The 12671-nt window shown below is 41.4% G+C and overlaps 1 protein-coding gene across 1 annotated transcript; it reads left to right on the plus strand.

Moving 5' to 3' along the window:
- Positions 1-3943: 3943 nt before the first annotated feature.
- Positions 3944-7503, plus strand: PATE1 (prostate and testis expressed 1). Its single transcript, XM_032167830.2, has 5 exons — positions 3944-4021; positions 4324-4359; positions 5039-5074; positions 5361-5483; positions 6255-7503. Exons 1-5 carry the CDS (start codon positions 3970-3972, stop codon positions 6386-6388), a joined length of 381 nt encoding a protein of 126 aa, XP_032023721.1. The 5' UTR covers positions 3944-3969; the 3' UTR covers positions 6389-7503.
- Positions 7504-12671: the final 5168 nt, after the last annotated feature.

Raw genomic sequence — 12671 nt, forward strand, 5'->3', positions numbered from 1 at the left:
TTTTGTTCTTCTTGCTTAGGGCTTTTTGGGCTTCTTGAATCTCTGGGCTGCTGTTTTCCATCAGTACTGGAAAGTTCTCCACCATAATATTCATATAACTAAATACCATAATATATTGCAAAAAAGTAAAGCTTTATACAAAAACATGAATAATTCCTAGAATGCATACTGTATGATTCCATTTACATCAATATTTAAAATAGGTGGCCAGGCGTGGTGTCTCATGCCTGGAATCCCAGCACTTTGGGAGGCCGAGGTGGGTGGATCACCTGAGATCAGGAGTTTGAGACCAGCCTGACTAACATGGCGACATCCTGTCTCTACTAAAAATACAAAAATTAGCCGGGTGTGGTGGCATGCACCTGTAATCCCAGCTACTGTTGGCGGGGTAGTGGGGGAGCTGAGGCAGGAGAATTGCTTGAACCCGAGAGGTGGAGGTTGCAGTGAGCCAAGATCGTGCCACTGCATTCCAGCCTGGGCAACAGCGTGAGACTCCATCTCAAAAATAATAAATAATAAATAATAAAACAGGCAAAAATAAAATGTGGTAAAACTACAAAAGAAAACAATGGTTAGAATTCATAAAAGAAAGAATAGTGTTTCCCACCAGATGAGGAAAAAAGAATGTATTTAGAGAGGACCACTTGGTGTGGGGAGTTTTCCGTGGTTTGAGCAATATTCACCTTTCTGACCTGGTTTGTAGTTACACAATTTGAATTAAAATAGTTTAAAATATTAATTTAAATCCTATGCCTTTTCTGGTATGTGAATTATATTTCACCAATATAAATGTCCCACACCGCTGCACACGTACACACACACAGAGGAAATAACAAGGTGAGAAACTGCTTGGGCAAACTGGCCAGGGATAGCTTCTCTGAACACAGAAAGACCATTTTTACTGTCTGGAGAAAGACACTTCACAAGTACGTAGTAAACTCACCAATACTGGCAGCTGCGTGCCTCCTTGGGTGCACTGGCAGTTTGAGGGGAGGTCTCCGGGAGTGGCCTTCATGTACTTATGAATTTACCATGCAAAGTAGGGGAGGAGTCCCTAATTTCTCCTTAGCTGAGGTCACCCTTAAAAAGAATCTCCGGGGGATAGCTAGGTTTGTTGGTACAAAATATTAAAATCCAGGACTTTTATTTAATCTGCAAGCTACAATAGGAACAATAAATAAATTATTGGTTACTTCTTCATCTTGAATCCCAGACCTACCTCCCTGGTCACTTTACTGTCCAGGATATCTTCTCCCACCCTGAGTACAATAGAAAGAAATTACCTGGGGAATTGTCAACATATTGAGAGATTCTGAGATTCACAGAATTCTTAAGAGATGGGAAGTTTCATGGTAGCAAAGAACATACACAGAAAGGCTCCCCAGAGTCATAACGGCTCCTAGAAACTCCTTCTTGGATCTGCCCATATTGTCTGAATATTTCCTCCATCTTTCATGTCCCTCAAGAGGATAGAATGACTCTGATTTCATCTAGTTTGAGTCACCCAGAGCTATGCTGTTCACTTGCCTGAGGGAAAAGGAACAGGATATTCTGATCTGACCATTCCTTCAAAGCCTGACAGAGAAGAACTGTCCCCTCTCTGCACACTACTAGTATAAGTCCTGTGGTACTAGGGAAACACCAGGGGCCTGGACACTGGTGCTGCAGTGGAACCATAACTGTAGTTCATCTGGTTTACCCTCCTCCTCATATGTAAGGTCCACCTAAGCTGAGATGTCTTTCCTCAAATCCTGGTACTCATCACTAGCCCAGTTAACATATTCAAAATGATTATTACATAAAAACATCTCAGTTACCAGTGCAACTCAGGATGTGTTGCTGTATCCCCTGTGAGGCGTAGATTTATTTCTTTTAAGATTAATAACTGATTGGAAGGTGAATTTCCATTCAAAAATCATCATTTTTTTATTTGCAGGATAACATCGGAGATGCAAACTAAAAGTTCTCAGCCATAATCTAAACACCTTCTAATCGCACACACAGAGACATAACTAAGTACCTCATCACTCTCAGAGTTGAGGTATAAGCCAGGGCTTACTGTTCTGGACTAACCGAATCTCCAGAACTCTGTGTTAGAGGGAGGGGATTGTGAATAAAGGGCTTTACAAACTTCCATAGGGCTCAAAACAATAGGGCAAAAGGGATTGCTGAATACTTTTTGGCCACAGGTCTGGAATTTATGACATAAGAAGAATTTCGTCGTGGGGGGGTCCCTTAAGGCAAAAAGTAAAAGGACTAGAGTCACAAAGAAAAGGAGCAGAGTGAGGCTCAGTAAGAAAATCAGGTATTAGGGCCACAAGACTAGGGAGTATTCATACATTTGAGGAGATGTTAGGGGTAAGTCGATAAAGGAGTTCAAATATAAGCAAGGAATACAGGTGGATCAGTACAAATCATTAGCTGAGAGGAGGAAATTTCTGCTGTAGGGGAAGCGGTATAATAATATTATAGAGGTGGAGTTAGGTAAGGAGACGTTTCCGACAGGGCAGAGGAAGAGAACATTTCGTCCTTTCTCATGGGCGCCATTAGGCAAATAATTATGGGGTTCCTGGAAAGAAAGGAGAGGAACTCTCAAAAGGCAAGAGAAAGGAATGCAAAGGAAGATGCTAAATTTCAGGGAAATGAGAGGAAGGAAAGGAAGACTTCTGTCCGTGAATATGCTCAACACAAAAATCAATGCTGTCGTATGTGTGTGTGTGTGTGTGAATACGCATGTGCATATGTGTGCACAAGTGTGTATGTAGTACATTAATGCTTCATGGTGTTATTCTAAAACTTCATCAGGGTAGTCAGTGCCGGGTCAGGAGTTAGTATATAACTCTCTTCCTCTGTGCATGGAAATGCCAGTTTGATCTTTTGACATGTGACAATAACCTCCAAAATATCATGGATGCAAAAATCTTTTTTATACATTACTCTTGCTGTCCGCAACCACTTCAGCCAACGACTTGCTTAGACCACCATCCCACTTGGCTGTAGACCTGCATTGTGCCCTGTTGCAACCTGCATCCTTCCAGTTGCTGCTCTTCTTCTCATATAGAGAAGATGCTCCTAGCAATACATGCTTTGCCCTAAGCATGGGCACAAACAAGCTCTTCCGTCAGTTCTCTACAATGACAATGAAGACTAAGCTGCAACATTCATTACAATGTAGTGAATGCATAGCAATAACTGAAGGAAATGAACAGAAAACTTAAAATGAGATACTAGATATGGCTGCTCTTAGAATCCACAGGTTCAATACCCTGGCCTGCCATCAAGTGAGAAGGACCAGCTTACCTCTCTCCAGATGAAGTAGTCTTAAATCTCTCTCTCCCAACTAAAGTCTAAGTCGCAGCCACCAGAAAGCCCCAAGAAAGGAAAACAGTTCCCTCCTCAGCTTTCATCTTCTACCCTAGGGTCTGCTTCTTTCCAGGATGATTGACAGTGAGAAACTTTACTCTCCTCATGGGAACCCTCTGTATGCCTCTGAGCCTAACCTTTCTGTGCCCTCTCTTCTCCATTCCTAGAGGTATGTATTTTTTAAGTCTGTGTTCAGCCTTCTTTTTGCCTTTCTGCATTCCAATGATTTATACTTATGTATTCTTTCAACTTTAATGAATGTCTTGGTGTAGATGACTCTCAATTCTACCCATCCAGCCCAGCTTTATCCTTGCATTCTCTTACAGTACAGTATAGTGAAAAGACCATAGAACCTGGCATCAAAAATCCTGAGTGGTAGAACTGGAATAAATCAGATTCAGGATTCACCTGGCCATTCCCTCTCCCCACAAGTTGCAAGGAAGAGAAATTACAGAGTCATTGATTTCCCTAGGAGCAGGGTATGCCTTCCAAGAACTTCCACAGAGTCCCCACCCCTAACCCTTCGCAGGAAAGCCCAACCTTGCAGGTGTATAAATAGGCACTCTTGAAGCTTCGTGCTGTAGCCTGGCCCTCCCTCTTTCCAAAATGGACAAGTCCCTCTTGCTGGAACTCCCCATCCTGCTCTGCTGCTTTAGGGGTGAGTCCCTAGGATTGACATCTGGTAAGAGTCCTGAATTTAGGAACAGGTGAGAGCACCCATGACAGAGGCCTTCTCATGGGAGTCCTGTGGTAACTGAAGCATGATGAGCTTCTGCTCTAATGTTATGCCTTCTACCAGGGGTATGTCATGTCCCCAGGACCTTAACTAAAGCTCTTCTCCCTTCCTTTATGGGGGGAAATAGGCAGATTACAGAGGAATTGAGTGGATTTTCATAGAAGCTTTGAGTTGGGGTTTGGAAAATGAGGTCTGCAGACAGTGTATCTTTTTTTTTTCAACAGCATTATCTGGGTCACTTTCAATGAGAAATGATGCAGGTGAGTAGAAATAGGTAAGTGGTATGAGAAGGGGAAAGTCTGAGGAGGAAAAGATGAGTGGGGTGAGGTGAGCACCAGGGGCTAAAAAAAACCAAAATACAAATAGACCTTAAGTTCCAACACTCAACAACCTTTCCTAGAAGGACAGAACTGGGATAGGAGCTGATTTTAGGTCTGACAAAATAACATTAGCATCAACTGACAAGGTCAGGAGTGAGTGTCAGTGAAGGGCAAGGAAAAGGAAAAGGAGGAAGTGGAATGCTGGCTTTTCCGGTGTTGCTTGGCCAAATCTAAAGCGTGGCAACTTCAGGAATTTCAGGTTGTCCCCATTGTCAGATTCCAGGCACCCACAGGTAAGAGTGCCACACAGAGTCAATTAAAAAGAAGGGAATGAAGCAAAAAAGCATGTGCACTTATCTTTCTCCTTCTGGTCTGTGCTGCATCCTATAGGAATGGGTAGATGAATCTGAGAAGCCCTGAAGAGGTGAAGAGATTTAGAAGGAGAGAAGAGGTGCAGAGATGCCCAGTAGGTGACTAGGCATTAGGGGGACAGAGAGGGCCTGGAATGGCTCCAGTTTCAGAGTGCAGGATGGACCCTGAAGGGCAGACTATAAGAACCCAATACAAGAGTAAATCTCAGGCACATTTCAGATGTGTTTTCTTTCTCTTGCCAGTACAGTCGATGAAATAGTTGCCGTGAAAAACAATTTTCCTGGTAAGTATGAAGAGGACCTGTCTGATCACCTCAGTCTTGATAATGTTTCACTTTTCCTTATTCCTCCACCTTTCTTTCCCCTCCCATTTTCAGGCTAAAATTCCTGAGACCATAAACCTCAGTCACTCTCTTGGCTCAGTGTATTTTCACAGAGGAAGATGTTCACGCTTGATGGGCTCTGGCAAAGCCCTCTGGCTCTAGGCAGACTTCTAACCCAAAAAGGGAGAGGGTTTCTTTCCTGGTAGTGCCATCTTTTCACACTTCTCTTTCCCACTCTCTGGCCAAGGGATAGAAATTGTTCAGTGTAAGATGTGCCACCTCCAGTTCCCAGGAGAAAAGTGCTCTAGAGGAAGAGGAATATGCATAGCAGCAACAGAAGAGGCCTGCGTGGCTGGAAGGATGTTCAAAAGTAAGTTGTGGGTTGGGGAAAAGAAGAATGGGCAGAGGAAGTCTACAGGGATGTATCAGCCACAGGGGAAAGGAGAGACCTTGCTTTACTTTTACTACAGGCAGTCTCACACCTGGGATGGCTGATTCCTTCATCCCCATCTTATACCGTAATGAAAATTAGATGGAGGTGGTCACTAAGGAGGGTGGGGGCCTACAGCTAAGGAATTAGTATTTTGAGAAGCCTGAAGAAAACAGAGGAGAATAAATCAAGCTAAGAGAATAGGTGTAATCTACGCCCAATGGGTAACAGTGAGTTGTTGAGTCGGGGAGGGGGCTTTTGGTCCTTGTGCCTGTCTGGGCTTCCTTACAGATGGTTCTAAACTGTGGAAATAGAAGGGCCAGTATCATCAGTAGACTCTGGCTGAATTGCCCTGGATGGTTAAGATGAGACATCATGATTTCTCTTTTTCCACCCTTTGTGCTAAACTACCTCTTGGCATTTATAACCCTCACTTGAACCAGTGTTAAGATTCTCAAGAGAAACACCCAGCTTTGGCAATCCCTGAATTCCTGCTCTCCTTACTGCCCTACCCCAGATAATCCTTTGAGACTGCTCCATCACTGCATTTCTTTTGGGAAGCCCCCAGCTTGCTTCCAGTTCTTTACATTTGAATAACGGAGCTTTGAACTACACAAGGTTATTTCTATATGTTGCTGTGGTCTGGAGAAAAGTTTTTTTGCAGAAGTTTCATGGCCAGGCTTTCTGATCTGTTTTTTCTCCCCTCCACAGGGGATGGTACTCCCTGGTTAACCTTCATGGGCTGCCTAAAGAACTGTGCTGATGTGAAAGATATAAGGTGGAGTGTCTATTTGGTGAACTTCAGGTGCTGCAGGAGCTATGACCTGTGCAATGAAGACCTTTAGAAGTTAATGGTTCTTCTGTGACTACAATTTCTGGGTGAGGTTGTTGCCTCAGCCTCTTCACAATGACTTTCTAAAAAAAAATCACACACACACACACACACACACTACAGAAGAGGACTGCAAACACATGGCTCCATCTTCTGCACATGAAAGGAAAGTCCCTCTCCTTTTCTACAGTCTCTGTCACGCCCCTTAAAATAAGTAAATAAGTAACCTTGAAAGTAAGAACAAGATCAATATATCCTGCAGGTTGCTACAACCCCTTGTGCTTTCACTGTATAGCCAGTTCGTTCAGAAAAGGAGGAAAAGGATAGTTTAATTTCAGAAAAGAATCCCTTCCTCTTTCCTCTGCTGCTTTCCTTCCTTCTGTGGCAGGGTATTTTAATATTTTTCACATTTTTTTCCTCTCTGTGTTATCCTTCTTATCCCACTCCAAAGAAAGCACGTAACTGTGGCCTTAAGGGATGGGGAGTAGCAACATAAAAAGAAGTGGCTCAAGTCTTCTTGGAGTTTGTTCATGAATGCTGATCCCAGGGTGAGGAGAAGATTGGGACATAGAAAGGAAGCTGCACCAGAAACATGAACAGAGATTGTCTACCTTCTAGAATCAGATCTGTTTGGGGCTGGGGGTTGGAGAATAAAAGCAGGAGAAGTCTATGGGATTCTAGAGATAGTACCTGCATCCAGCTTCCCTGCCAAACTCACAAGGAGACATCAACCTCTAGACAGGGAACAGCTTCACGATACTTCGCCAGCAGCAAAACAAATATTCCCATGCCTGGAGCATGGCATGGAGGAAGCTGAGAACTGTGGGGTCTGAGGAAGCCATTTGAGTCTGGCCACTAGACATCTCATCAGCCACTTGTGTGAAGAGATGCCCCATGACCCCAGATGCCTCTCCCACCCCTACCTCCATCTCGCACACACTTGAGCTTTCCACTCTGAATAATTCCAACATCCTGGAGAAAAATGGCAGTTTGACCGAATGTGTTCACAAGGGTAGAGGCTGATTTCTAATGAAACTTGTAGAATGAAGCCTGGAAAGAATGATGAATTATATTATATAAAAATAATAATAAAAATATAAAGAAAGCTACCTTTCTTCTATACCCAAATTGTGTTTCCTTCTTTCTCTCTCCTCCAACGTCTTCCTAATTCCTTTAACAAACATGTATTCAAAGCATACTATGTTCCAGGTACTGCTAGACCCTAGTATGTATACAGCATCATAATCCCTATCCTCATGGAGCTTAGACTAATGGGAGAGACAGATCTTAAGTAAATAATAATAATAGCTTCCACTTATATGACAATTACTATATGAGAGGCACTGCTATAAACACTTTTTATTTTCTGACTCATTTACCCTTCACACAAACCTGAAAGTCATACTACTCCCCATGTGGGTCACTCGGAAACCAAAAACAGCACCAGTTATTTTTACAGAGACTTTAAAATTAAGAGCGGTTAACCAGGTATTGAAGGACACAAAAAGCCAAAGGGAGATACTGAGTTAACAAAGACAGAAATTGCAAGAAACAGCTAAAACCTGTAGGTCTAGGGAACACAAGGAAAATGTTGGCGGTCCATACTTCTAAGGTCTAAGGTAATTAAGGTAATTAGACTAGACCTTAGAAGTGTGGGGGAAGGAAGTGCAGCTGGAGGATCTCTTGAGCCCAGGAGTTCAAGGCTGCAGCGAGCTCTGATTGTGCAGTGGCACTCCAGCCTGGGTGATGGAGGAAGATCCCATCTCTAAAATTAATTAATTAATTAATTAATTAACTTAAAACTGTGAGGGAGGGATCCCTTGGAACTGGAACCCAAACATCTCAGGAACAAAGGGCCTCCATGAAGATAAAATGCATACCTCTAGGGAAGGGGTACTGTTCGGATGGTGCTGGTATCTCTGTGGGGCACCAGGAAGCTGGTTCTGAAAGTGTTGGGGGGAAAACCATGGAACAAAACCAACTGTAGCTCTGAAGCCAGCTGCCACTGCCCAGGTAAAAAGCTGTTGAGAGGAAGAGGAAGCAAACAGGAAAAGATGCATCCCTTGTCCAGCTTGCCAGTCTCCCTCCAGCACCCTCTATTGGCAGAATTTAACAAGGATCTAGCTTGCAAAAACCACCATCATAAAGCAGAGTATAGAAGTGTGAACTTAAAACTGAGAGACAATCATTTAATAACCAGCTCAATCACGCCTTTGGCCTTTCAACATCTGTACATACCTTTTTATATATGTTTGGACTCCATTGAACAAGAAAGGCAACTTTATGCTTTTGCCTAAAGAGATGCATTTATCCTCCATACAAGTAAAGATACTCTTATTTTTTCTCTAAATAAGGACACACAGTCCTAAAGTCATCTCTACCTCAGAGTAATATCCTAGATATTCATTTCCATGCAATGTTAAATACTCTTGAAATCCAATAAATTCCACCTGTCAACTACTGTCAATAATTTTTACGTAAAATAATAAAAGGATAGAGGAAAACAAGAAGAAAATATGACAAGAAAGGAAAAAGATATGCCTAGGTATCCAGTATTTGTTTTTTTTTTTAACCGGTAATGAGGCTGCAAGCAATATTTATAACTTCCTTCTTCTGCTACCAATTCTACATTTTGTTTTCCACAACTAGAACCTCACTGGGTCAGCATTATCTATCTGATGGGATGATGAAAATCTTCATTCTTGAAAGGTTAAAATTTTCAATGGCCTGGATTTTTTTTCAGTTTCAGAGCTTTATATTTACTGTTATTGGACAGGAAGAATAAAGTAGCACTTCGGAGAATTTCCTGTATTCCAGACACAGTCATCCCTACCTCATTGTGCAACAGCCATACAATTCCCTTTTAATAAGCAGGATCAGTTTTCTCAGCCTGTAGAATAACCTCTATGCTTATATTGTGGCACGGAGGCATCGGGAGCCCAAAACGGTCCTAGCATTCAAATCAATGAAAGTGTTGTTATATTCCCTAGTGGAAGCATTTCTCCCTTGGTAACTAAGACTTCCAAATGAACAAAAATCAAAGTTACAGGGATGGGAGAATTTATTCCCACTTCTACATCTTGATTCTTGGACTTGTGTACTCTGACTATGGGAAAAGCAGAATTGTATATTAGTTGCTGATTCTGAGCATATACTGCATTCTAAGATATAATCTAATCTTTTCATAGTGTTTGCCCCAACTTACAGTTAAATTGAAACTTCCTTTGACCATTCATTCCACTATTCCATTAGGCTGGTTGCTTCTGATGATGGGGTTCATGGTAAGATAAATGATTTCCATGGGCATGAACATATTGCTATACTTCTTTGGGGTGAAATAAGTTTCTTGGATGGAAATAATTCTGTGTTTAAAACACGCTGATGGAGAATAAAGCATTCCCTAAGTCCACAATTAATGGTGGTGGCAGAAGCATTATTAACAGGAACATCCATATCCAAAAATATCTGTTTATTCCAGTGAGGATAAATTCTAACCATGATGGAAGTCAAGCTGTTAGCAACTAGCCATGAATTAATGTAGATCTGTCCAGACTAAATGGATGAGACACCCCCGATTGTGGTTTAATGCTTGGGGAGTCCACCTCCCAGTTGTTGCCAGAATATCCATTTGTAAATGCCAGTTTCTCCTATCTCAAATCAGTTCATTATTAAACAGAAAACTAAGAGGCCATAGGTGTGCAATAAAAGAGAGGAGGCAATGGAACAGAACTACCTGCTCATGCGACTAACTTGTGCCGTCCTTGCTGGCTTGAACCTGTTCTCTTGTTGGCTTCTTCTCCTTAGTGGCAGATTGCTATCTTACACACCCAATCTATGGCTTCATGACCCAGAAAACACAGTTCATGATGGGAAGCTCAGGTATCATGATTACTTGATGACCCATCATCAGAGAAACTGATTATAGAAGATTAAATTACTTGCCAAAGTCATATAAATAGAAAATGACAGAGGCGAGAGTCAAACTTAGGCTGCCTGTCTCAAGTCTTTACTCTTAATGATTATGCACAAATAACTAAGAAATAACTATAACAGGTGTAGGAAAAAATACAGGGTAATAAAAGTAAACAGAAGACAATGCTAACTGGGGTCTTAGGAAAGCTCTTTCTAAAGTTACATTTAAGCTCAGAACCGTGGACTAACCTATTTAGGTCAGGGCAAGAGGGAAACAGTCAGGGACAACCATGTACCAAAAGCACCTTCCTTCCAGGTAAAGGGAACAGGAGGTGCAAACCATCTGAGTAAAGAAGTTCCCTTCGTGACCGCTTCCTTTGAGTGTTCTTTCTTTTTTCTTATGAATTCAACGATTCTCTTTAGCCTTTTAGAAATCATCATGGCCCATGTGTTTGTTGTTTTTTGTTTTGTTTGTTTGTTTGTTTGTTTTAAGTTACATCTGCCTTAGGTTTAAGATTCGGCTTTCTATTTTGGAGGATAGTAAACTCTCTCCTCATACACAGACTTACGAGATTATAAGAACAGAAGGCAGGCAGGGCGCGGTGGCTCGCGACTGTAATCCCAGCACTTTGGGAGGCCGAGGCAGGCGGATAACCTGAGGTCAGGAGATCGAGACCAGCCTAGCCAACACGGTGAAACCCCATCTCTACTAAAAATACAAAAATTAGCTGGGCATGGTGGCATGTGCCTATAGTTTCAGCTACTCAGAAGGCTGAGGCAGGAGAATTGCATGAACCTAGGAGGCGGAGGTTGCAGTGAGCCGAGATCATGCCTCTGCACTCCGGCCCGGGCAACAGAGCGAAACTCTGTCTCGAAAACAAAAACAAAAACAAAAAACAGAAGGCAGACTATTTGGCCCCCATGAGGTGAATATATAGCATGATCTCTGTCTGTCTCTTCTAAAGTCAGCCCTAGATAAGCTCTGAAACTGGGTTTCTATGAATCAACAAAACCATTAGAAGTTTGAGAAGTTCTGGCAGGAGGTGTTCAGTTGTCTGAAGCAGCATGTTTGTGGTGGGGTGGGTGGAGGGGTGGTGGCATTTTTGGCCATAACCTCAGTGTATTAGAGAGCTGTTTAAATTCTGTGCTCACTTATCTTCTTCATCTCTGTGGGACCATATCACCTGTTACTTCAACACAGAAATTGGCATGGCCCAGACTATATTTTGGGGGCAAGAGTGCAGGAATATTATCAGGTCAGAAGTTATTAGTCTGCTCATTTCAAAGCCCCAGGAGTTGTACATTATAATTTAGGAAAACTGCCTCATCCCAGTGCTACTTCTCTTTAAGGGTTTAATAGTAAATCTTGAATAAATCAGTTGTTTGGTAATATGTATGCAACGGGAGTTATTGAATATTTCGTAGTCCCTGGAAACCATCTCTTTAAGGCTAATTCCTTCCCCACTCTTTGAACTCACCAAGACTATTGGACTAGGATCTGGCCTTTCTAAAATCCATTATCAGGTGGAGATTTTGCTAACCCTGGAGAAATAGAAATCCACAGACAAAAAATAATTATAAACTGAAGAGTACAAACTGCTCCAAAAAAGCACTAAATTAGTGTACTAAATAGTATGTACTAACTGAAGCCAAATTATTAGAAGTAGGAATTCAAAACAAGAATGAAAATATATTTAGAGATAATTTAAAGTACAAGTTGAAACAAAAATCATCAAAAAGAGATAGGTAGGAATATTTGATATAAAGTGTAATCAATAAAGAACACAATAGATGGAATATTAAAATAGATCTTAAAAGATGAACAAAGATAGGCAGTTGGAAGATCAGAATGAGGATATCTTCCAGAATACAGTAAGAAGGAAGAGGACTTAGATGGGAGATTTTTTATTATTGATTCAATTTCCTCACTATTCATATTTTCTGTTTCCTCATGATTCAGTTCTAGGAGGTTGGATTTTTTTGAAAATTATTCATTTCCTCTGGATTATCCAGTATGCTAGTGTATAATTGTTTATAGTAGACTCTTACTAACCTTTGCATTGCTGTAGTATCAGTTGTAATGTCTCCTCTTTCATTTCTAATTTTATTTTTTTCTCTCTCTCTTTTTCTTAGTCTAACCAAAGGTTTGCTGATTTTTTTTATCTTTAAAACAAACTCAGTTTTATTGATTTTTTTCTATGTCTTTTCTGGTCTCTATTTTATTTATTATATCCAGCCAAACTAAGCTACATAAGCAAAGGAGAAATAAAATGCTTTACAGACAAGCAAATGATGAGGGATTTTGTCAACATCAGGCCTGCCTTACAAGAGCTCCTGAAGGAAGCACTAAATATAGAAAGGAAAAACTGACACCAGCCACTGCA

Source organism: Hylobates moloch, unplaced genomic scaffold (genome assembly GCF_009828535.3).
Source record: "Hylobates moloch isolate HMO894 unplaced genomic scaffold, HMol_V3 SCAFFOLD_11, whole genome shotgun sequence".
In the NCBI taxonomy this organism is placed as follows: Eukaryota; Metazoa; Chordata; class Mammalia; order Primates; family Hylobatidae; genus Hylobates; species Hylobates moloch.

What these genes read in the sequence shown, in the direction of transcription:
- PATE1 (XM_032167830.2), top strand. Translation starts at nt 3,970, where the DNA reads ATGGACAAGTCCCTCTTGCTGGAACTCCCCATCCTGCTCTGCTGCTTT. An exon ending in TTCAATGAGAAATGATGCAG is followed by an intron (nt 4,360 to 5,038) that starts GTGAGTAGAAAT and finishes TTGCCAGTACAG; the next exon opens with TCGATGAAATAGTTGCCGTG. An exon ending in GGCTGGAAGGATGTTCAAAA is followed by an intron (nt 5,484 to 6,254) that starts GTAAGTTGTGGG and finishes TCCCCTCCACAG; the next exon opens with GGGATGGTACTCCCTGGTTA.